Here is a 22170-nt window from a genome sequence, read left to right as displayed (position 1 = left end):
CTTTTAATAAAATACACTGATCATCCTTTGTTGGCCTCTTTTCAGGGAAGGAATTGGGGTGTGAATTGAAGAGGGAGGAAGGGGCGGCCGGGTACCATCTTGAGGGCAGAGAACCCAGATGCGGAGGCATGTGAATACACGGCAAGAAAGTGAACACACATAGGAGCAGCTTAGAGACACATGAGTGCTGTCCTTTCAAATCAGTCACCTGACAATACTCTGGACTTGTTCCAATAAGATTGCCCCTGCTTACTCCTCAGGAAGCTCTGCTCCAGAAAGACAGGCCCCAACCGCTTCGGGGTGCCATTTAAGCCTGAGCATCTGCCTTCCACGCCAACTCAGGGCTCCATTAGCTTGCAAGCCCCTTCAAGGCTGGCTCCACCTGTCCCTGTCACCCAGCAGTCACCGGGATAGAACTGTCGCTGAATGAATGCTTCTTGAATTAAAAAGGAGAAGGGGCTCGCGAGGGTAGCAGATGAATCATTACCAAAAATAATATGCAATACCTAATACGATGAATTTGACTTTGGTGGCAGTTTTTTTACTGCTGTGGTATTATTTCAATTCTTTGCTACTCATCTCCTTTCTCACACCGTATTGTAGCCCAGAGGCCTTGCGTTTTGCTCTTCACTGCAGGTCACAACTGACTACCAGATTTTCCTCCTTCCTCTCTTCTGTGGGATGGTCAGTAGCCTCTGGAGGTCAGATCAGCATCTGGGAGGTGTTATCATTTGGGCAGAGTTCCCTCTGGTATTCGGACACTCAGTCTAACTGGGCGTCTTTTCTAGCCATCTTGAGGTTCCCTTATAAAAAAGGTTTAATATGGGCTTCTTATTGAAGCCACCCACCCGTTACACTTGACCGTAAGCATACTCAACTTGGTCAACTACCTGATTCATCAGATTCGACCCAAGGGACTTTCCGCTTTTCCTCCCAACCAGGTCTCCTCAAATACTGAAGGTCTGTCACCCGGGAGGTGACACCACAGCTTCGTAAGTGATTTCAGCAGTGGGACTGACTGTAAATGGCAGCAACATCAATGTGTGGGGTCCTGGGTGACCACTTTGAGAAGTCTTAGGGGGAGGGGCCTTCTAGTAGGATCACTAGACTAGATGCGCCCCCCCCCCCCCCCCCGCCGATCTTGCAGTAACACCTCGACCACAGGAGTTACGGGCTGAGAACCTCGAAGACACCAGTGGATGTGGGGGGCCCAGCAGGACAGGGCACAGGCCAGCTCCCCTGGGGTTCCTACTGCTGCTGCTGGAATCTATAGATCTACATGGTCTGCTGAGACAAAACCATCACAAAAGAGAACACCCTTTCTGCTCCTCCAGCATGGTGACTGGTGCCCCATGAGCTATTAACCGTCTCACCACTCCTTTAGCCCATCCAGCTCCTTGCTGGACCTTGGGGTGGTATTGCAGGGGTGATGGATTGGTGATAGGTTAAATCTATAGGAGAAGTCTAAGGGTTAGGAAGTTATCACAAGAAACCCTCAGGACCTGGGATAGGTTGGCAGGCTCCAGCCCCAAAGCAGAATAATCAACTAAGTTTGCCAGCTTCCAGATGAAAGGCAAAATCTGTCTAACCACAAGCTCTAAACTCTGTGGTGGGAGGCTTGCTGTCCGACGATTCTTTAGACCAGAGCTGAGAGCCACAAGTGAGCCCAGCCTCTGGCTGGGAGTTTGCGTATTTGCAAAAGGTGTGTGATTTTTTTTTTTTTTTTTTTAAACCACAAGGGAAGCATGCATGAGGATGGGTGGGTCCAGTAAGTGCGTCTGAGACCCTAAAACTGAAGTGGAAAAAATGGAACACACACCCTAGTGCAGGTAAGAAATAGAAATGATTTTACTGCTCGGCATTTGCATATAGAGACGCGGTGCACACAGTACGACGTGGCATTGTTCGTCAATTGATGCAACTCAGTAATTTTTATTGCAACTGGAAGACAATACATCACAGAAACTTTATGGTAGGTCTGGGGGAAAGTGTTATTTACAATAAATGATGAAATAGTTTGTCTTTGGCAATATGATTACATATGAAGAATGCGAAATGCATGTATGGATGCCTCCAAAGCAACACCATCAGGTCCCTAAAGTCCGGCTGATTGTGCCTGCCTTCACAATGCTCCTGCAGGGAACACAGATGCAACTGAACGTCACTTTCTTTCTCCTTTATGGTTCTCCCTTTCTATTCATGATATTATTGGCAGTTTCATACAGAAAATACAGAAAAAAAAATTGGCTTTTGAGAAATTATTACTCTAGTAAATTAGAATTTGGCCATGTAGGTCTATTGGCCAGCAAAGGTCAGACGACCCTAAGCATCGATAGTAAACCTCTTGGTCTTCTGATTGCTTTATCACTGTTATTTTTTTTTTTTTTTTTCTTAAAAAAAAAAACCAAACTAAAATGTTTACAGAATCAGAGTATAAAAAAATGTACAAGTGTCTAATGCTTCCCAGACACACCCGGATACTCCCCCCCCCCCCCCCCCCTTTTCACCATGGCAGTAATAAGTAGTAAGTGTGAATAAAACAGCATGAAACTGGTTACTGAATCAGCTATGAGCTTCAATGGCCTCAACACACGTACTCAAGAAATGCTCCATGTTTAAATAACTGAACTTGTGCTAAGTTTCATCTAAAAAAAGGAGGTGGAGGTCGGGGAACTCAGGCCACAGTAATGAAAGGATGAAATACAATTTGTACGTTTGACAGGCTCACCATATCGAAGTCTGTGCGAATCCAATATGGAATATCAGTTATTTGCAAAAGGTAGGGAAGGCTGTTCTCAACTTTTGCAAATGAAATACAGTGGGAAAAACACTGTTGAATATATTCCAAATAAATAGTCTTGATTTCAACGCTAACAAAACGAACAGGAAGGGTACTTGTGAGCATATCACAGTAGAGTCAGAAGTGATCTTTCACCTAGGTCTGATTTCAAAAGTAGGACAGACAGCAAAATGCAGCACCATAGACACATCGGTTTTGGCCGTTAAAAGATGGATCACTTTGAAAATCGTATTTTCCTTCCTTAATTTTTGGTCAGTGAAGCTAGCACTTGTTTGCTGAACTGTGGAAGAATTTCAAGGTCACACACATTATTCATGATAAAGCAACCGAGCTGACGAGTCTGTGCTTAATTCAAGAATAACCAGTAGAAGAGAGAGAAAACAAGGAGTTAACCACCTCCGGTGCTCTCTCAAAGGAAGAGGGGTTAACAGATGAACTCACAAAGGTAGGCGGGTCTATACAGAACACTGAATGCCATGTGTAAATCCTCATGAAACTCCAGAAATAGGAACACCACACAATGTATATACTTCGATTTACACATTCCGTTACAAAGAAAAAAAGACACCATTACAACTTTGTAACTGTGTTAACTGCAATATAAACCAAAGTCCCGAGTTTGGCAGATAACTAAAAGAGGGTTATCACTTAGGTTATATAGCAAAAGTGTTGATGCATATTATATATAGTAGTATAAATAATAAAAAAGTATTATTTAAATTAGATCACAGTGCTGCATTATGTGCATAACAGTGTTTGATATAGTATTGGAGGGCTGGGACCTACGACACTACGGATTTAACTGTCAACACTGGTTAAGTCACAATCAAGAGGGGACACAGAGTTCGAATGTGTTCTTTTGGTGGCAAAAATCCTGAAGATGAAAGGAAAACACTTCTCTACAGAAACATAAAAATAAATTGCAACATCTGGGCAGCTGTGATCCACCAGAAAGAAACCGAGTCCCAACCTGAATCAAGTTTAAAGGGAAAAGAGGAGTCACATTGAATTTAACCCAATCCCGTATGGAAAACCCTCCCATGTAGGTCACTTGTACAGAACTCTGATTCCTTCTCCAAAAGCCCTTCGAACGAGAGGCTAAGAGCCCACATGCATAGTGTGGGGGGTCACTGAAACGTGAGTTGGTAGCACTTGGTGCCGGGCAGTCCCAGTGTGTCCCAGCACTGAGCTGGGCACAAAAGCCATCTGGACGGTTTTCACAGCCCACAGCCTGAAGTCCCTGGGGCAGGAATGCCATTCGTGTGCAACGGCAGCTTCTAGAATGCCCTGTGGTAGCTACTGCCGCACCCAGCAAGGACCAGACACGCTGAATGCCTCTCCGAGAAAAAATCAGCTCTTGGGAAAAGCCTCTGACACATCCCTTCTTAAAGACTCAGCCCCAAGACTGAAACCTGCAGCAGTCGTCTTGGCCATCTCAAACCACCACCTAAACGTGGGTTTGGTTCATCTGAGTTTCAAATAGACAGCTTTATTTACCAAAGAACTCTTAAAAGTATATTGATTAGAGAGGGAAGGGAAGTAGGAGCTTATGGTATATAATAAGGCTGGGAAAAATCTATGATGCAGACCCTTTCCACGTAGTACTAGATAAAGATAAAAGACAATTAGAGTAGCATAAAAATAACTGTCTATGTGTATATCATTTAAGAAAAAAGAGCTACAGTCTCTTTCTCTTAAATGTGTCCGAGGGCCAACAGCAAGTAATTGTAGATGTCACGGTGCTGATGTGTTCATGGTTGTTTTCCAAAGCATCTTTAAATATTGCTATAGTTCCCCATCTCCCCCCCCCCCCCACCCCACGTGAGTATGTGAGATACTGGAATGACACATGAAAACACCCCTTCTCCCAGCAGGAGAAATGAAAGCAAAAACACCACACCCCTTGAACGGTGCTCAGGCGATCTGTCAGACTCATGAATACATATGCTAGTTTGGAAGCTAAAAGAACACCTGACATTTGGGAAGTAATTCCAAGACTAAAGTGAATTACATTTGAGCAAAATAGTCTTTCACAAATAGGCTTGTGCTTAAATCCTCTACTGCTCTTGGAGGAGGGAGTGAGAGAGGGTGCCTCCCGCCCCTTGGCTTGGCAAGGACACGGACAACCTCATTCTGCCATGAATTCACTACAAACGGCCACATACACATCAATACTTTTTTTTTTTTTCTCAACAATCAAAATACAAAGTTAAACACAATTGAGCCATTGTTTTGGTTATGCATAATGTGTATGCCTCCAAAAACAGAAGAAAAATAGAAAAAAGTACCCTCACTGAAGTTTCCCCTAGAAGTCACCCAGCAGGCTTCTACACGGGTGCTGAGGGAGACTCAGGAAAATAACACTTAGAAAGCTGCCCGATGAGGTATTTATGCAAAAAGAGTGGTTCTGGAGTTAAGAACACACTTTTATAAGATATTTATCTATTTCTCAAAGAGATCAGAAAAGTAAATCACACACATTGCATTTTATTATTTTCTAAAAGACACCTTTGCTCCTTTAGAAAAACGAAATGAGGGGAGACAGCCCACCGCGGGGGTTTTGACTGGAAGAAGTCCCCGCCAGAAACAGTCCTGGATGTCTGCCTCTGCCTTTCGGGAGGGAAGCCTGAACTTTATCCTGGGGGGGAGGGAGTGGGGGGGCGGAGCCGAAGGGGGTGTCTTCCGGGTTTCGTCAGGCGACAACACGTATCAAAGTGTTGCTCAGGCTCCGCAACTGACACAGCTTTTGGGGTGTCAGATACTTGGGGAGATGGAGGGAACAGGGCACTTCGGTAATACATCCTTTTCCCATCTACACCCGGGACAAATGTGCTGGAAGTATTCAGGTTCAGGTCCTGAACTTGACCTGTCATATGGGCGTAGACTTTTCCCCCCCCGCCAGGTTCTCTTACCAGCAACCCACAGGAAGGAAAGCGCGGCGTCCGCGCCAGTTCATTCCCTTCGTCCTGGCTGCTGCTGGCCACTGGGCTCCACGACGGCCCCCGACTGTCCCGTCTTTAAACATCACCGTCTCCCCAGTGCCCCCCGCTCTCCCTCACCACCACATCCTGAGCCCTGGTAGTGGGTGTTCCTGTTTGTGTTTTAAAATTCCCCTCCATGTGGGTGGAAGATCATATTCTTTCAGAGATTTCTCTCTGGATCTCTCAAGATAATTTCTTTTAGGCAAAGGTAACAGGAGTTTCTGGTCTGCGTGACATCGTCCGGTTGTCTAAATTCAGCTCTCATAATCTAGGTGGGCTTAATTCCAGGTTGGTTCGTGTGCTCAGGTGGCAGAGGTGGCCGGCCCCTCCTTCCCACTGCGAGATGGCATCACAGGGAAACTGTCTGGGGCTGGTCCTTCCAACATCCGTGTCACTTCCTCCTTCGCGTGCACCCTAACTCACACCCTCATCCAATAAGGCCCATTAGCGTGCTTTCCCTTCTTCCGGCGAATTTGCATAATTATTCACTGCCTTTTTGCTAGGACCAAATCACGGTAATGGTTTTCTCAAGTCAGCGTCCCGTAATTCTCTTGATTCTATCATACACACTCACTACTAAGTTTGCCCTCAAATTATTGCGTCATGGTAAACATGGACAGACAAAGAGAAAGGACACACTTTTCAACAGAGAACCAGGGGGTCGGGGGCTGAAGTGCAGACAAGGCAGTTAGAGCTCCGCCATCCAGGCCCTACCAGAACACGAAGATATTTTATATTGCAGAGTAAGATTCCCCAACAGTCAGAATTTGTCCCTGAAGAAGGTTAAACCTTAAACACCTGCTTCAAAAAACCAAAACAAAATAATTGGGGAAAAAAAAAACAAAACAACAGAAAAAAAATTAAAGAAAGAAAGAAAGAAAGAAAAAAAAAAAGAGAAAACCAAAAGAAACTCTAAGCCTAAGGGCTTAAAAATTAGAGGCATAGCCTTTTCTCTATTTTCTATATTTATATGAAAATAATTCATGCTTCATGCTAAATACATTATTTACCTTACAAGAACTTTGTTATTTTTGAATAAAAAAAAGTTTGTGTTTTGTGATTTTTTTTTCCTTTTTTATCTTTTTTCCTTTTTTTTCTTTTTTCAAAGGAATCCATGCATTGTGGATCAGAAATTTCTGCTGGCTACACTGGCTGAACGTGGAAATCACTGATTTTGCAAAGATGAATCCTGATATTAACTGCAAACTCCATTTTGAGGGCAGTATAGGACTTTTTGTTTTTGTACTTTTTTTTGCCATGTTTTTACTTTTGTTTGTCCATCAATCTGCCTTTAATCTTTTAGAAATACACCACAATACTAATGGCGGGTTCTGTAGCTTTTTGTTTTCTCACTCGGATCAAACAGTTTTGACAGACAGAAAAAGATCTGTACCATTATTTTCTTCCTTGACAGCTACTGTAATTTCCTGGACTTGATTTTCACTTGGGCAGTTAAGAAGACACAGCTTGTTTTCTGCATTAGTTCTCGCTCTCTCTCTCTATCTCTCGTGTGTGTGCGCGTGTGTGTGCAGGGCCAACCTTCAGGCTTATGGCTTGTGGAACATTCTCTTAATACAGAACAAAATTCAATGATGAGCACCATCACTAAAAACTGACCCAGTTTCTTCTCATTGTCATTGACACCTGGTGTAAAAGGAGTGGTCCAGTATGTCCCCCTCCTAAGATGCTACTAGACTTTCCAGCGAAGAAGCACAAAGGACTGGAGAACGCCCCCCACTCTGTCCAACCACCCCTGCACACTTCATGGCAATGACACCCATGGCAAGGCCAAGAGTTTTCCTGGCACAGCTGGATGCCCCGCACTACGAGCCTGGGTCTGCTCCCAGGGGACCAGGGTTCTTCCTTGTCCCCAGTCGCCTTGTACGCATTCACTCAGTGACCCCAACTGGGGGGCCATCCTGACCTTTTAAACCTGAGGGTTGGGCCTGATGGATGATTACTTTGCACACGTGCCGAATGTGTGTTCCCGTGGCATGACCGCTGGCGTCCCTGCGGATTCAGCCACGTGTTTCTGACAGAGCTGGAGGAAGCAATGGTAATTTTGGCTTTTTCGGTTTTGTCTTCAGATAATGAAAAGCTTTTGTAAAACAGCTGAGTGTCAATATGAGTTCTATGGCTTCAATCTCCTTTAAAATAAAATTCTTAAGGGTCCAAAACAAAGGAGGGGCAAATTAAAAAAAAAAAAAAAAAAGAAAAAAAAAAAAAAAAAAAAAACCAATACCAAAAAAAAAAAAAGAAAAAGAAAAAAGAAAAACAAAATTGCTGATATTGCCACAAATCATTAGAAATCTCCTGACATGCTAAAACCAAATGGCCGAAAGTTCAAAACAAATCAGTGACTTGTTTTTAATTTTTTGTGGTTTCCTTTTGCTCTTTCTGCCCCTTTGCCGTCCGATTGGTGATGTTATTCAAACAGGACCGAATCCCTGCCAAGTGCAGGAGCGAGCCCGCCGCCTCTTTCATCTCCTCGTCGTCGCTCTCGGGGGGCTTCTCCGTGCGTCTCTTTTTGAGGGGCAGCGTGTCGCTGGGCACCTTCCGGGCCTTGGCGAAGTGCTGGCGCTTCTTGTGCTGGGCTGCGTAGCCGCTGTCCCCCAGGGCGTCCTTGACCTCCTTGGGGCTGTGTTTGCGGTCATCCTCCTCCGTGTCGCTGTGGCTCTCGTGGCTCTGGAAGCTGCCCTCGCTGCCCTCGCTGCCCTCCTGGCTCCCCTTGGGGGCAAACTCGTAGTGGTCGTCGGCCGAGGAGGAGGAGACCGAGTCGCTGGCTGGCGAGGTGCTCCTGGCGTTGGACTTGGCACTGCTGTAGTTGTGGTCCTCCTTGGGGTCGCCGCTGACCACCGGGGAGCCGCACGATGGCTCGCTCTCAGTCCGCAGCCGGCAGCTGCCCAGGCCGTTCCTGCGGACGGGGCGGCGGGGAGGGGACACAGAGAGGACACAGGTTAGCCCCCCGCGCTCATGCCTGCAGCCCCCTGACCCGCAGCCCGGCGCTCTGCCCGCCTGGGGCCCTGCAGGCGGCCCTGCTCTGCGGACAGCGCCCCAAATCCCGACCCCCGGCCTCCCCGCTCATCCGCATTCTCCCTCGGCTTGGGCAGAGACGGCAAACCACTCTCTTCTGCGGTGACAGCGGTGGAGGGCCACCTCTTACATTAAACCAGAAAAATCAAGCCGGGCTTGGTTTCGTACGCCCGCCAACACCATGCGGTAGGCTCTGCCAGCCTGCCTGGGTACTTCAGGGGGACAAGCCCGCTCTCTGCCAGAGCTGCGACATTAGGAGCCTCTTGTCAGGAGATGAAACCCAGGGTTCAGCAGAAAGGGCCACCTGCTGTGTGGTGACAGCTATTCACTCGCGCCTTCCCTCCCTCCCTCCCTCGTTCATCCTGCAAATATTCGCTGAACACCCCACATGCAGATGCATGGTCTTAGGGAGGGTCCCCAGGAGGCATCCGTGGTGGGATCAGATACAGACACTGTCGCAAAGATGCTTAAAGTTGAACAGAGAAGCAAGTCGTGGTCACATCACAGGTGAGAGAGCAGTAAGCTGCCACCTACTATACTCACCACCTGCCAAATGCCATGTGCCATCTGCAAGGATGGCTGCATTTAACTCTGTAAAGCGGGTGCGAGCATCCCTATTTTACTGACGTTGGAAGAAGGGTCTGGAAAGCCACACAGCTAATACGTAGCAGAGATGGGATTAAGACCAAAGTCTGATTCTTTTTTTTTTTTTTTAAAGATTTTATTTATTTATTTGAGAGAATGAGAAAGAGAGAGACAGCATGAGAGGGGGGAGGGTCAGAGGGAGAAGCAGACTCCCCGCTGAGCAGGTAGCCCGATGCGGGACTCGATCCCGGGACTCCAGGATCATGACCCGAAGGCAGTCGCTTAGCCAACTGAGCCACCCAGGCGCCCCAAACAAAGTCTGATTGTCAAGATGGGCTCTTAGTGCAATCTGACGGACTCGCTGTTTTTCTGATTTCCCTATAACTAGGTCCCTTCCAAACACTCCCATCAGAAGCCCACACCACTTACCACACCACGGATTACTGTCTCGTGTCTTTACGCCTGAGTGATGAACTGAGCTCCCTCTGCTTCCATACTGGCAAAGGGGAGGGTAACTGCACCCACTTCGTTGTGGGGCTGAGGACGGGGGACCAGTGCCTGGCCCAAGGGTGAGGACTATGATGTTCATTCCTGCTTCGGCCACACATTCCCAGGGGTGGGCACTGAGAGGACACAGTAGGCGCTCAGAAGAGGTGGTGATGAGAGAGGAATATGCACAGGAGAAAAAGGGTATTTGCAGCTGGAGGGGATAGACGGAGGGCAAGAAAAAGGTCTGCGGAAGACACGGCATCTGACTTGGACATGAGGGCTGAAGGTTCTGGGCAGGGAGGAGAGGTGTTCTATTGCACATGTTGGCCCCGTGTCCTGTAAGCCTATCCACCCGATGATGCACTTCTAGGAGCTCTGGGGAACATGAGCACACTTTTCCTTCCTTCCTTCCTACACACCCCCAGCTCTACGCTCTCCTACCATGTGCCCTCCACAGACAGCACGTCCCACCATCTGTATGAGCTGTGTGATGCCTTGTTCAATGTCTGTGTGCTTCCCATTGGAGTGTTAGCTCCACAAGACAGGGCCCAGTCATGACATGTCCCCCAGCGCCAGGCGCAGAGTGGACACATGAGATAGACTGAGCAAGGGTAGGAGCAGATGGAATTGTGTGGCAGAGAGCATGAAGCTTGGGAAGATACTGTGGGTCTCCCCCAACATGCCTTACTGGACACTCCCCGAACATATGGCATCTATGGAAAGCCTATGGGGTTGGGCCCAACGAGAAGATTCGGTCACGAGCTGTTACCCTCTCTTTCCTGCCATCTCTATGGGCCCTGAGGCTCAAGAAGACCCTGGTTGCAGCCCAGGGAGAAGGTGAAAGGGGAGGAGAGTCCTTGGTGTAAATGGTGTAGCAGGGGAGTGGAGCCAAGGAGTCTCCCTCCTGGTGTTCGAGGCCCTGCAGTGGGTGCTCTGCTAAATGTAAGCGGGTGGTGAGAATTCCCACTGAAATATGCACCAGCAAAATGCATGAGGGCCATTATCCAAACCCAACCTTTGCTACATGCCTGGAGATCATCAAAATCAACCCCAGAAATGACAGTGCTGCCCAACAACAATTAATTCGCACAATGAAGTCCTAGCAGTCTCCAGAACGGCCCCAGGCTGTGTCCTGCATGCTGTGATCCCAGAATCCACAGCACCTCCGCCCAGCCCTTCTGGAAAGAGCCTGGCTCTCAAGACAGACAGGCTTCTGTTCACAGCCCAGCCCTGTTTATTAGTGACCTGCCGTGGGCTCATCTCCCTTACAGGGCGGGGTGATGATGAAATGAAAAGTTCCGAGCGCAGAGGATGGCTTCTTCAGTGGTGCTTGAGAATTCTGCCTTGGTTTCCTCTGTTGCCATCAGACGGCTCACCACTGCTTCTTATGGCTGTGACATGCTTACCTGAGCACTCGTTTTCTTTCTATTCTGGGTTGGGAGGCTTATGGGAACACGGCATAAAGGAAGAGGAAAGAGGACCCGAGAGAGGGATGCCTCAGGGGCTTGCCTATAAACACAGCCCCTGAGCTTTGGGGAATGGCCCCTGCGATATCTATTTTCTGCAGACTTTCTGTTTCTTGGCTCTGTCTTGGGTGCATAGAAGTGGCTAGGAAAAGATTACTTTGAGGTGTTTCCAAATTTGAAACTCAATAAATGTAACTAATTGCACAGGTAGCTATTAATAGTTATGAAACAAATGAAATTGAAAGTCTCAGATAATGGTTCTCTTGATCTTTGTTGTTTCAGGTAACTGCTGTAAAATGCAAAATAATCGGTCTACTGAACTAGCATAAAACAGTCTCAGAGCGAAGCCCACGACACTTGGATGAGTAAACTGGGCTATGGCTGGCTTTTAGAAAATCAATTTAGTTCTGAATCCTCATTTGTTAACAACATGGGGCTTATAATTCACTTCACTACCACAGTTAAGCAGAACAGGCTACCTCGGAACACAGAGAGAAAGAGAGAGGGGGAGAGAATCATGGGAGCAAGAGTATGAAATTTGGCAAAAATTAGACAAAAGCTAATTCTTACTGAATCTAGGTGAAAGGCATATGGTGTTCATTGTGCTTTTCCTCTTTCCCACAGGTTAAGACATTTTTTTGAGTAAAAAGTTTGGAGTAGGGCGTGGGAGATATAGGAGATATATGCTAGAATGACAGCAAGGACAGAACATTCTAGTTCCAGACTATTACAAGAGGAAAGGTTCTGGGCCTGAGAACTTCTCTTTCTTAAAGGAGATAAACAAGCCTGAGAGAAGTACTAAAGACACACTACAGTCAAATGGAGAACAGAAGAGAAAATCACTTTGACAGTCCATGAATTAAATGTTATGTAGGGCAAGGTCTCTGGTACCACTTGGAATCATGCTGCACGCCAACAGGGATTCCATAAGCCACACGCTGGAACACTGGCCTAACTCAACGAACCGTTTTGCAGATTAAATAAACAGAAACTAAGGAAGTCCCCTGACTGGTCCACGGTGCCCCAGCTAGTTCTCAAAGACAGCTCAAGCAGGAATTTGAAATATCTTTCTGTCTCTCTCAGGTGAGGAAACCAATACACCCATTGACCGTATTTCTGGATAAAAACAGGTATGCAGACGTTAAGTTCAGGGAGCAGGGATTAAAATATAAACGTATCTCTCTCAGTGGATAAAATTAACTTTCCCTGAGATTGCAGCATGGGCGCATAATCCACAAATTGCACACAACTCGGCAGGGAGTGACAAGCTCCTTCAATTATGAATAACCTGATGCGATGTTCGTGGTGGCACAAGGCTGCCAGGGGCCGTCATCACGGGGCGCCACATACTTAGAAGGAACCAGTCATCCCGAACATGCTGGAAGGTAAGTAGCTAACCACCTCTTCAAAACTCATTCATTGAAATGAACATGGGATACATGAGAAATGCCTGCCATCCTTCAGGTGTAGCTGAGCTTGCATGTACCACCACTCACAGCAGTCATGTTAATTTCAAAACCCTGGTATTCATTCTCTCGTCAAACCGATGGGCAACAGCAAACATAAAAGGTGAGAAATCACATTAGTTCAGGCCGAGAATGAGCAGTGCTTGCAACTAACAAGTCAAAGTACGGCGTCTAATGAGACATGGCCATTTTGCGGTCTCCTCTCTTGGTTCATTATTGGTCTAACCGTACGTATCACCTCCACCTTGCACCTGGGCCCAAGGGTTTTCTCTGGAACTGATGGTTTTAAACCTAGAGACCAACATTTAGGGTGAAGTGGTCCTCTCAAGGGACTGACTTGAGAACTCTGGACTTTTGTCAAGCGTGCAGTTAATGGGATCCTGAATCAAGGCTAGAACTGAAGCCAGTGCAGGGCTTCTGTCCAAAACCAAACACAGGTAGAAAGACAACGGAAGACAAGAGATGGCTGGGGGCTTTCACTTCCAGCTGGCTGGGGGTTTTCACTTCCAGCCGGGAGGCAGAGAAAACATCTGGAAGGCACTCTTCCGACTATCACACAAAAGATCTTGGACGAAGTACAGCAACACAGTTTTAAGTCACTGCTGTGTTCCCAGTGAAGCCTTCACTGGAAAAGGGGACTCTTAGAAACCCATGCAAACACACGTGTACCAAGAGAATGTCACATACACACAAAGTTAAAAAATAAAGGGACAAAATCTGAAATGGGAGCAGTAGGCAACCAAGAGAGCCAGGGTTTCCCCAGAGCAGACGCCAGCACTGTGACAAGGGCCCGAACTTATGGTGATGGGGACAGAGCGGCAGAAGATTGACTCTGGCAGCTGCTGTGGCTCCTCAAAGGGGATTAAGGTGGCCTCAGGTGGTGTACTGGGCCCTAGGCACCCAGCGTAAGTTTTGAAAGCAAATCCTCTCTTCAAGAACACAACCTGAATTTCAGCCATCAGGATTCCCCCATATTACGGTTAATCAAATATTCACGTAGAAAACTCATAACCTAAAATCATCAAACATACCAGCAAGCAGGCGACTAGGAATGTATAAATGTAAAAATGTCATGTAAATGAAAAAGCTAAGACGTCTGAATAATGATAATCTCAATGAGGTCCTAGGGAAAAGTAACTTGCCCATCACAGGCAGACAATGGGGCTAAAAGCCAGCCTAAACCTCCACTCCAGATGGGACGCAAAATAAGAAAAGCATCCCCTGAGATTTTTTAACCACAAGCCTTGAGTCTTGTGGGGATGAGGCCAGAATTTGGGTCCACTGTGTGGACCCAAAGGCTTTAAACTAAATTTAATTGAAAGTGCCCGATGGTGCCTACTAGAAGAAAATACAAATCCTTTCTGGAAGAACAGTCTTTAATCTCAGGCCACAATGAATTCCCACAGATAAGACTTTAAGGAACATAGGTTCATAATAATAATAATAAAAAAAACAATTAAACACAAATAAGCCACCATAAGGCAGAAGCAACAGAAAAACCAACTATAGAATCTGAACTGTAAAGCTGACAAATATTGAAGTAAGTAGGTACACGATGTCAAGCATGTGTACAGAAATAAAAGAGGGAACTGAAAATATCAGAAAGGAAGAATAGATTATGAAATCTAAGTAGACAGATTTTGGAAAGCATCAGAGTTGCCTGAGATGAAAAAAGTATAATCCCTGAAATTAACCTCAATGAAGCTGAAGGAGAAAAATTAGTTAAAAAAAAAAAAAAAGAACAGTGAATTGGAAGATGAATCTGAAGAGACTATATACCATGCAGCAGAGACAAAGAGAAATACGGAAGGCTGGGCAATGTGGAATACAGTAAGAAGACCCAATGTAAATACAACTAGAGTTCCAGAATGAAACAGAACATGGGGGCAAACCCAACGCCTGAAGAGAAAACGGGCTGAGAATTTTCTCATTTTGATGAAAGGTACCAATCTTCAGATTTAACCAACAAATCCCACAGAAGATAAGTAAAAAGAAATGTGTATCTGGACACATCATAGTCGAACTGTAGACATTTAAAAAAGGGAGAGAGAAGACTTAAAAGTAGCAGAAAGAAAACACATCACCTAAAGAGGAGCATCAGTGGGGAGCCTGGGTGGCTCAGTCAGTTGAGCCTCTGACTCTGGATTTCGGCTCAGGCTGTGATTGCAGGATCCTGGGACTGAGCCCTGAGGTGGGGCTGAGCCCTGGAGGTGGGGCTCTGTGCTCAGGGGAGCATCTGCTCAGGATTTTCTCTCTCCCTCTGCCCCTCCCCCCATGCATGCACTCTCTCTCTTTCTAAAATAATAAAAATAAATAAATCTTTAAAAAAAATAAAGAAGAGTATCAGTTAAGATAAAACAAGCAAAACAGATGAAAGTGGAAAAATATTCTCAAAGTGAGAGAGGAAGGAAAGAATGGTCAAACTAGAACTGTATGCACTGTAACATTATCTTCTAAGAAAGAAGGCAAAATAAGTATGTTTTCAGACAAGATGTCATTAGTGCTTTAACTAAAAGCAGATACTCAGTATAAGGAACTTCTTAAGAATATATTTCAGGAAAAAAGGAAAATGAAGGTCTGAGACGCAAGAAGAAATGATAAGCAAAGAAAATGTAATCAAGTATTGACTGAACAGCATAATGATGATGATAATGACTAAGTGACTTAAAAAAAAAAACTGAAATAGAACCAAAGTACTGGACAAATGTAACACATCATTTGGGAGGCAGAGAAGAACAGTTAAAGCATTCCAAGGGCCTTGTATTGATCAGGAGGTTAAAAGTATTGATTAACTTTAAACATTTTAAAATATTCATGTTACAAGTTCTGGGATCAACACTAAAAGAAAAGAAACAAAATGTATAATTTCTAAACCATTAGAAGGGAAAAAAAATGAGGAATGGGAGACTCTTGATCAATTTAAAATAATGCAAGAAATGAAAAAGAATCTGGAAATAGCAGAGCAAACAAATACAAAATGATAGAAATAAATCCAAATATGTTATTAAAAAGGGGCTAAAAATCTTCACTAAATGGTAAAGATCATTAACACAGAATAAAAAAAAAAAGCTGTTTCTAAGAGAAAAACCTAAAACACAAAGACAAAAAAAGGTTAAAAGTAAAAGGATGGAAAATGTTGTCTCATGCCATGCTGGTGTAGCTATATTAAAACCAGAGAAGACAGATTTTTAAGGCAAAAATCATTACTACAGATAAAGAGAGTCATAAAACATTCATAAAGGTTCAGTTTACCAGGAAGATACAACAGTTCTTTTTTTTTTTTTTTTTGAAGATTTTATTTATTTATTTGACAGAGAGAGATACAGCGAGAGAGGGAACACAAGCAGGGGGAGGGGGAGAGGGAGAAGCAGGCTTCCCGCGGAGCAGGGAGTCCGATGCGGGGCTCGATCCCAGGGCCCTGGGATCATGACCCAAGCCGAAGGCAGAACCTAATGACTGAGCCACCCAGGCGCCTGAGATACAACAGTTCTAAACATGGATACCTCCACTAAGATAGCTTCAAAATATACACAGCCCAAACTCTAAGAGCTACAAGGAGAAACGGTCAAAATCCACACTGTAATGGGAGATTTTAAATACATCATTCTCAGTATTCAATTGATCAAGTGTGCTCCCCCCACAACAGGGTTAGTAATGCAGACTTGATCTAACGGACATATACAGAACATGTGTTAGTAATGAAGATGACATATTATTTTGAAGCACACATAGAATATTTATAAAAACCAATGTATACTAGATCATATAGCAAGTCTCCCCAAATTTTGAAGAAGCGGTATCTTACAGATCAACTCCCTGACCACAAATGCCTGGTAGTTAAGAATCAGTGTTGAAGAGGTAACTAAAAACCAAAATAAGAAACAATCACCTTCTCCTCAGTTTGAAAATTTAAAAACATGCTTCCAAAAATACCTGTGAGTCAAAGAAATCAAAATGGAAATTAAAAATACTTTGCACTGTTAATAATGAAAATAAAAGATATCAAAACTCATGGGATACAACTAGGCAGTAGTTTCAAGGAAATTATAACCTTAAACTTTTATAGAAAAGGAAGAAAAGTTTAAAAATGAAAGTAACCAATCCAGACAAAGAGAAAAAGAATAAACCTACAAAAAGAAAGCCAATTATAAATGAAGGAAAAAAAACCAAAAACAAACAAAAAAACCCAAAACCCCAAACCAAAAAACCCAAAAGTTGACTTTGAGAGGAAAGCCAAAAAACTATGGCAAGATTAAGCAAGAAGAGTGATGTTAAAATGAAATAAGGAATGAAAAAGGAGCATAACTACAAAAGTATTTTAAAAGACGGCAGACACGTTATGAATAACTTTCCACCAATAGACCTGAAAACTTTGGTGAAGTGGACAAATCCCTACAGTTACCATAATGAATTCAGAAAGAAATTAAAAATAAGCCATACTCTTCTTGTGGCATTTCCTTCTCTCCCTCCTACCATAAAGCATAACCTATTTCTGAGTTTCAGAATTGCCTTCAAAGAACATGATTTCAGAAGATGGAAGCTGACAGGTGCATGGTCTTTAAAAACAAAACAAAACATAATACAAAAAGACCAATAGCAGGCACTGCATCGGGAATATAGTCAATGTATTGTGACAGCACCGTATGAGGATAGATGGTAGCTATCTATGTCTGTTGTGAGCACAGCATAATATATAGACTTGTCTAATCACTACGTTGTACACCTGTAACTAATGCAAAATTGTGTGTCAACTATACTTCAATTAAAAAAAGAAAGCCCAGGGGCACCTGGCTGGCTCAGTCAGTACCGCATGCCCCTCTTGATCCTGGGGTTGTAAATCCGAGCCCCATGTTGGGTGTGGGGATTACTTAAAAAATAAAGAAGGGGAAAGATTTGTCTCCTTAAAAAAAAAAAAACAAAAAACCAAATCTCAAAAAAGAAAAAAGAAAAAGAAAGACCGGTGGCAAATCTTCCCTCAAGTTCTGTCGTTAGACTACACTCTATCTTAAAATTGAACGTTGTCAGCTTCCTGAACTCCTGTGACAAACATCTTCTCAAAGGGGAAAGACAAAGTTAGGTGACCAGGAGCAGATCTTAGGCTGAGAGGAGTTTTCCTGATGACTCTATTCTGACAGCACCTTAGGTATTAATGCTCTGTATTACAGTAAGACCATTAATTCCTGACTCGCTTCATGTTCCATGGGAACTGCAGTTTTCACTTGAGGTCCAAATAAAATTAAGTAGCTTTAGCTGGTGACTAGATGGAACTTTCTTATAATTTTATAAACTGCTGAGGTTCAGATGACTGCCCCCACTCCTTAAAACCAATGGCTTGGGCAGATGTACACTGTGCTGAGGGGGCATAAAAAGCTTAATCTAAGCCTTTTCCTGGGGTTTGGGGCTAAGCTTCAGGTGCTCAGAAAGGGGACCTGGGAAGGTGTGTGGAGGGCAAGCTAGATGAATCCAAGGCTCCCCACATTATTAATCTTATTTTTGTTTCCAATTGGCTTTACTATGGTAAAATACACAAACATGAAAAACTTACCATCTTAACCATTTTTAATTGTATAGGTCAGTGGTATTGAATGCATTCATAATTATTGTGCAGCCATCACCACCGTCCAACTCTAGAACTCTTCATTTTATAAAACTACAACTCTGTCCCCAATAAATACTCACTCTCCACTCCTTCCTCCCCTTAGCCATTGGCAACCACCCTTCTACTTCCTGTCTCTAGGATTTTGACTACCCTAAATACCTCATATAAGTGGAACATAGAGTTTGTCTTTTTGTGACTGGATTATTTCACTTAATGTAATCTCAAGGTTTATCCGTACCGTACGTAGCATGTGTCTGTCTTTCCTTTTTGAGGCTGAATGGGATTCCATTGTGTGTATATACCACATGTTGCTTATTCATTCATCTGTTGACGAAACCTTGGGTTGCTTAAACATTTTAGCTGTTGTGAATAGTGCTGCTATGAACACAGATGGACGAAAATCCCTTCAAGACCCTACTTTTGGGTGCCTGGGTGGCTCAGTTGGTTAAGCGACTGCCTTCGGCTCAGGTCATGATCCTGGAGTCCCCGGATCGAGTCCCGCATCAGGCTCCCTGCTCAGCAGGGATTCTGCTTCTCCCTCTGACTCTCCCCCTCTCATGCTCTCTATCACTATCTCTCTCAATAAATAAATAAAAATCTTAAAAAAAAAAAAAAAGACCCTACTTTTGGTTCTTTTGGGTACAAACCCAGAAGTGGAACTGCTGGACCATATGGTAATTTGATTTTTAATTTTTTGAGGAACCGCCATACTGTTTTCTACAACAGCTCCACCATGTTACATCCCTACCCATAGCATACAAGGGTTCCAAGTCTTCCACATCCTCCTCAACACTTGTTAGTTTCTGCTGTTGCTACGAGTCATCCTAATGGGTGTGAGGTGGTATCTCATAGTTTTGATTTGCATTTCCCTAATGATTAGCGATGCTGAGCATCTTTTCATGAGCTTTGGCCATTTGTATATCTTCTTGGGAGAAATATCTATTCAAGTCCTTTGCCCATTTCTGAATTGGGTTGTTTATTTTTCCACATTATTTATCAAGCACCTACTTAACACGTATCATATGCCAGGCACATAACTCTGCATTACCCTAATAACCCGTAAGACTGGTTTACTCATGAGAAGCCCAGGCACACACATACAACCACGGGATAAGGACTGGGGAAACTTGGTTCCTGAGTTCTCATACGTAATTTCTGGCCCTGCTGCCTTATGAAGGACCCCCACCCCCTCAGCAGTTTTCTCCCAGTCCTCTTTGGCAAGCCTTGGACATTTAATTCTTCTCAACCACCTGAATGATCACTTGCAGTCAAAAGAGCCCTCAGAGTTGAAAGCAAGGGGGCCCAGATCCCAGAGAGCTGCTATGGCCCCTACCTGGGAGGCAGCCCATAATGCTATAAATGTGAGAAATTTGGGGCTCCTGTTTCCCAAGAGAGCCAGGAACAGTTCTCCTAGGGGTATAATCGTTTGTTCCATTCAATGTATTCTCTGCAAAGAATGTCTCTGGGAAAACCGAAGACACAGGCATGAAACTTTCGTGTGGGAGTCATTTTGAGGATGATGTGTCTTGAGGACTCTATGCCCAGGCAAATTTAAAAATAAGCAGGTTTCCAATGACTAAGGATGGGCCAATCTCTGAGGTTACTGAGTAAAAAGTCAACACTGTAAAGTCAATTACACTATTGACAGATACTCTTACAAGGAGATTTCACATCATAATTATATGCAAAGGAACCCAGCAAATACAAGCTGTGTAATGATCAGCTAATAAAAGTAACACTTCATCTATGTCAATAACAGTTTCAGAGTTAAGACAAACAAACATGGCCTTTGCCACTCAGTGGTGGGGAAAAAAAAAAATCCCTGAAAGACAAATATTTTCACTTAAGGAGAAGTCACTTAGACTCACACAGAAAACCTGCCACACAAAGCAGAGTAGGAAATTGGTCTTTAGTGGGTGCTAATGACTCTCTGGCCCTCCCTCCATCCCCCGCTGCACTGATCGGGGGTGGGGGGCAGTGGTGGGAACACGAACACCCTCAGAAACCCTTGGTCACCAACACGGGGGCTGGCCAACATCTGCTGTTGTTCTGTTCTCCTGTGGACTGTTTTCCTTTTAACCTCAGATACATGGTCAAATTTTTAAAAATTTTAAATTACAATGAGTGTGAAAGAGCAAAACAAGATCCTCCCACCCAAAGACTTATTAATGGGTTTTACATAGACAATGGTTCTGCAAACACCCCCGTGGCTATGTTTATGTTTATTCTTTCTGAAAGCATCTCAGTACCTATTATTTGCCAGGCATTTGGGGCAGGAAGAAGGCAAAGTATTCTGAACAAGGGTCCTTGACCTTACAGAGCTTGCAATACTCCTCTCCCCTAATTTCTCTTAAAACTGAGCTGGAAGGTGCCGAACTTGTATTTGGAGAATGCACTGCTAATGCACAATGGTTTTCTTGACTGGTTCTCGCTTATTTATGCAGATGGAAACCTGTCTAGTTTTGCAAACCAGCAGTTGTGCATTTCACCGAAAACTTCTCTGATGCTGACGAAGGTCACTCTTAGACTATGTGTGCTTTCACAGTGGACAGACATTAAGCAAGTGGTGCCATTTTGAAACTACTGTCACTCAGCTCCAAACCCACCCTTCCACAGTGCTTTGCAGGCTGGGGCTGGGGCTGGGCTGTGCAAGCCCCACGTCTACTGCACCATCTGGCTCCATGTTAGGCTCAAACAACACGAGATGCCACGGAAAGACTGGGAAGGGGGAGGAGGAAGAAAGGACACGCCCCTTCCTGGGTGTATCCTGTTCACCTGAGGCCACAGCTCATTCCTGTAGAAGCTGTTGAATCCAGCTCATGGTCCCTCTGATGCTTACAGAACCAACTTCTTCACGTTCCCCTACAGGGCTTGCACCAGCAGGAGATCTGAGATCCCTCTGGTCCTTCCACAGGTCCCTCCTCTGAGCTCAGAGACTCCAGCACCCTGGGGAGGGGTACCCGTCAAAGGTCTGGATCCCCGCCCCCGGCTCCTCTTCCGAGGTCTGAGCCCCACCTCTGCAGGGCAACCATCACAACCTCTCCCCTTTCTCTTAGCCTGAGGGGATGTGGCTGCTTCCAGCAACTGCTCTCGCCATGATGCCTGGAGTTCTCTTTTTACCCTTCCAGTTACTTGGTTCATAACTTCCTACCTGGTTGACGGTTCTTTACATGAAAGTCTCCCTGCTCGAACACCTAGTATGCTTTCTGTCTCCTGACTGCACCTGAAACCTGTTTTGTGGTCTTTCACTGTGGCAGAGCCAAAGTGAGGTGCTCCCTTCACTGGGGAAGTGGCAACTCTTTAATGAGAGACAAGACTTCACTGTTTTGTGGTGGTGCTTTGTTATCGCCCCAACCAGAACATAACCAGGAGGAAAAAAAAAAAAGGAAATCAATATTTTAAATGATCCTCTAGGGAGTACTAATCAGTAGAATGTATGATAATGGGAAATGATATACGCTACAAGGATAATAATTAAAATTAGGGGATGGCTCCTGCCGAAGGCCAACCTGGTCTTACATCTATCTCCCCGTGCGCCAGGCTCTCCTGTGCTCTGCTCCGAAGAATGGCCGGAGCCACATCCAGATCCATCCTGGAAAGGGCTGAAAGGAATGCTCAAGATGTCAAACTGAAATCTATACTTGGAATCTGCTAATGAACATAGATTGTTGTTCCACGAGAAACAGTCTACAGTCTCAAAGTCCTGTCAGCCAAAAAGTAAGGTGGGAGGTGAGGCTGAAAAGATTTTAAG

The 22170-nt window shown here is 44.6% G+C and overlaps 1 protein-coding gene across 2 annotated transcripts in view; it reads right to left on the bottom strand.

Moving 5' to 3' along the window:
- Positions 1-1830: 1830 nt before the first annotated feature.
- The window catches only part of FOXN3 (forkhead box N3), a 221934-nt gene continuing 201594 nt past the window's right edge, over positions 1831-22170 (bottom strand). For both annotated transcript variants that reach the window (XM_021679814.2, XM_021679815.2), the window contains one exon: positions 1831-8695. In XM_021679814.2, coding sequence (XP_021535489.1) covers positions 8149-8695 — 547 coding nt within the window. In that variant the 3' untranslated portion in view covers positions 1831-8148. The remainder of the gene's footprint in view (positions 8696-22170) is intronic.

This window comes from Neomonachus schauinslandi, chromosome 9 (assembly GCF_002201575.2).
Source record: "Neomonachus schauinslandi chromosome 9, ASM220157v2, whole genome shotgun sequence".
NCBI lineage: Eukaryota > Metazoa > Chordata > Mammalia > Carnivora > Phocidae > Neomonachus > Neomonachus schauinslandi.
Note: the sequence above shows the minus strand (reverse complement) of the source record. Positions and strands in the feature narration are given on the sequence as shown.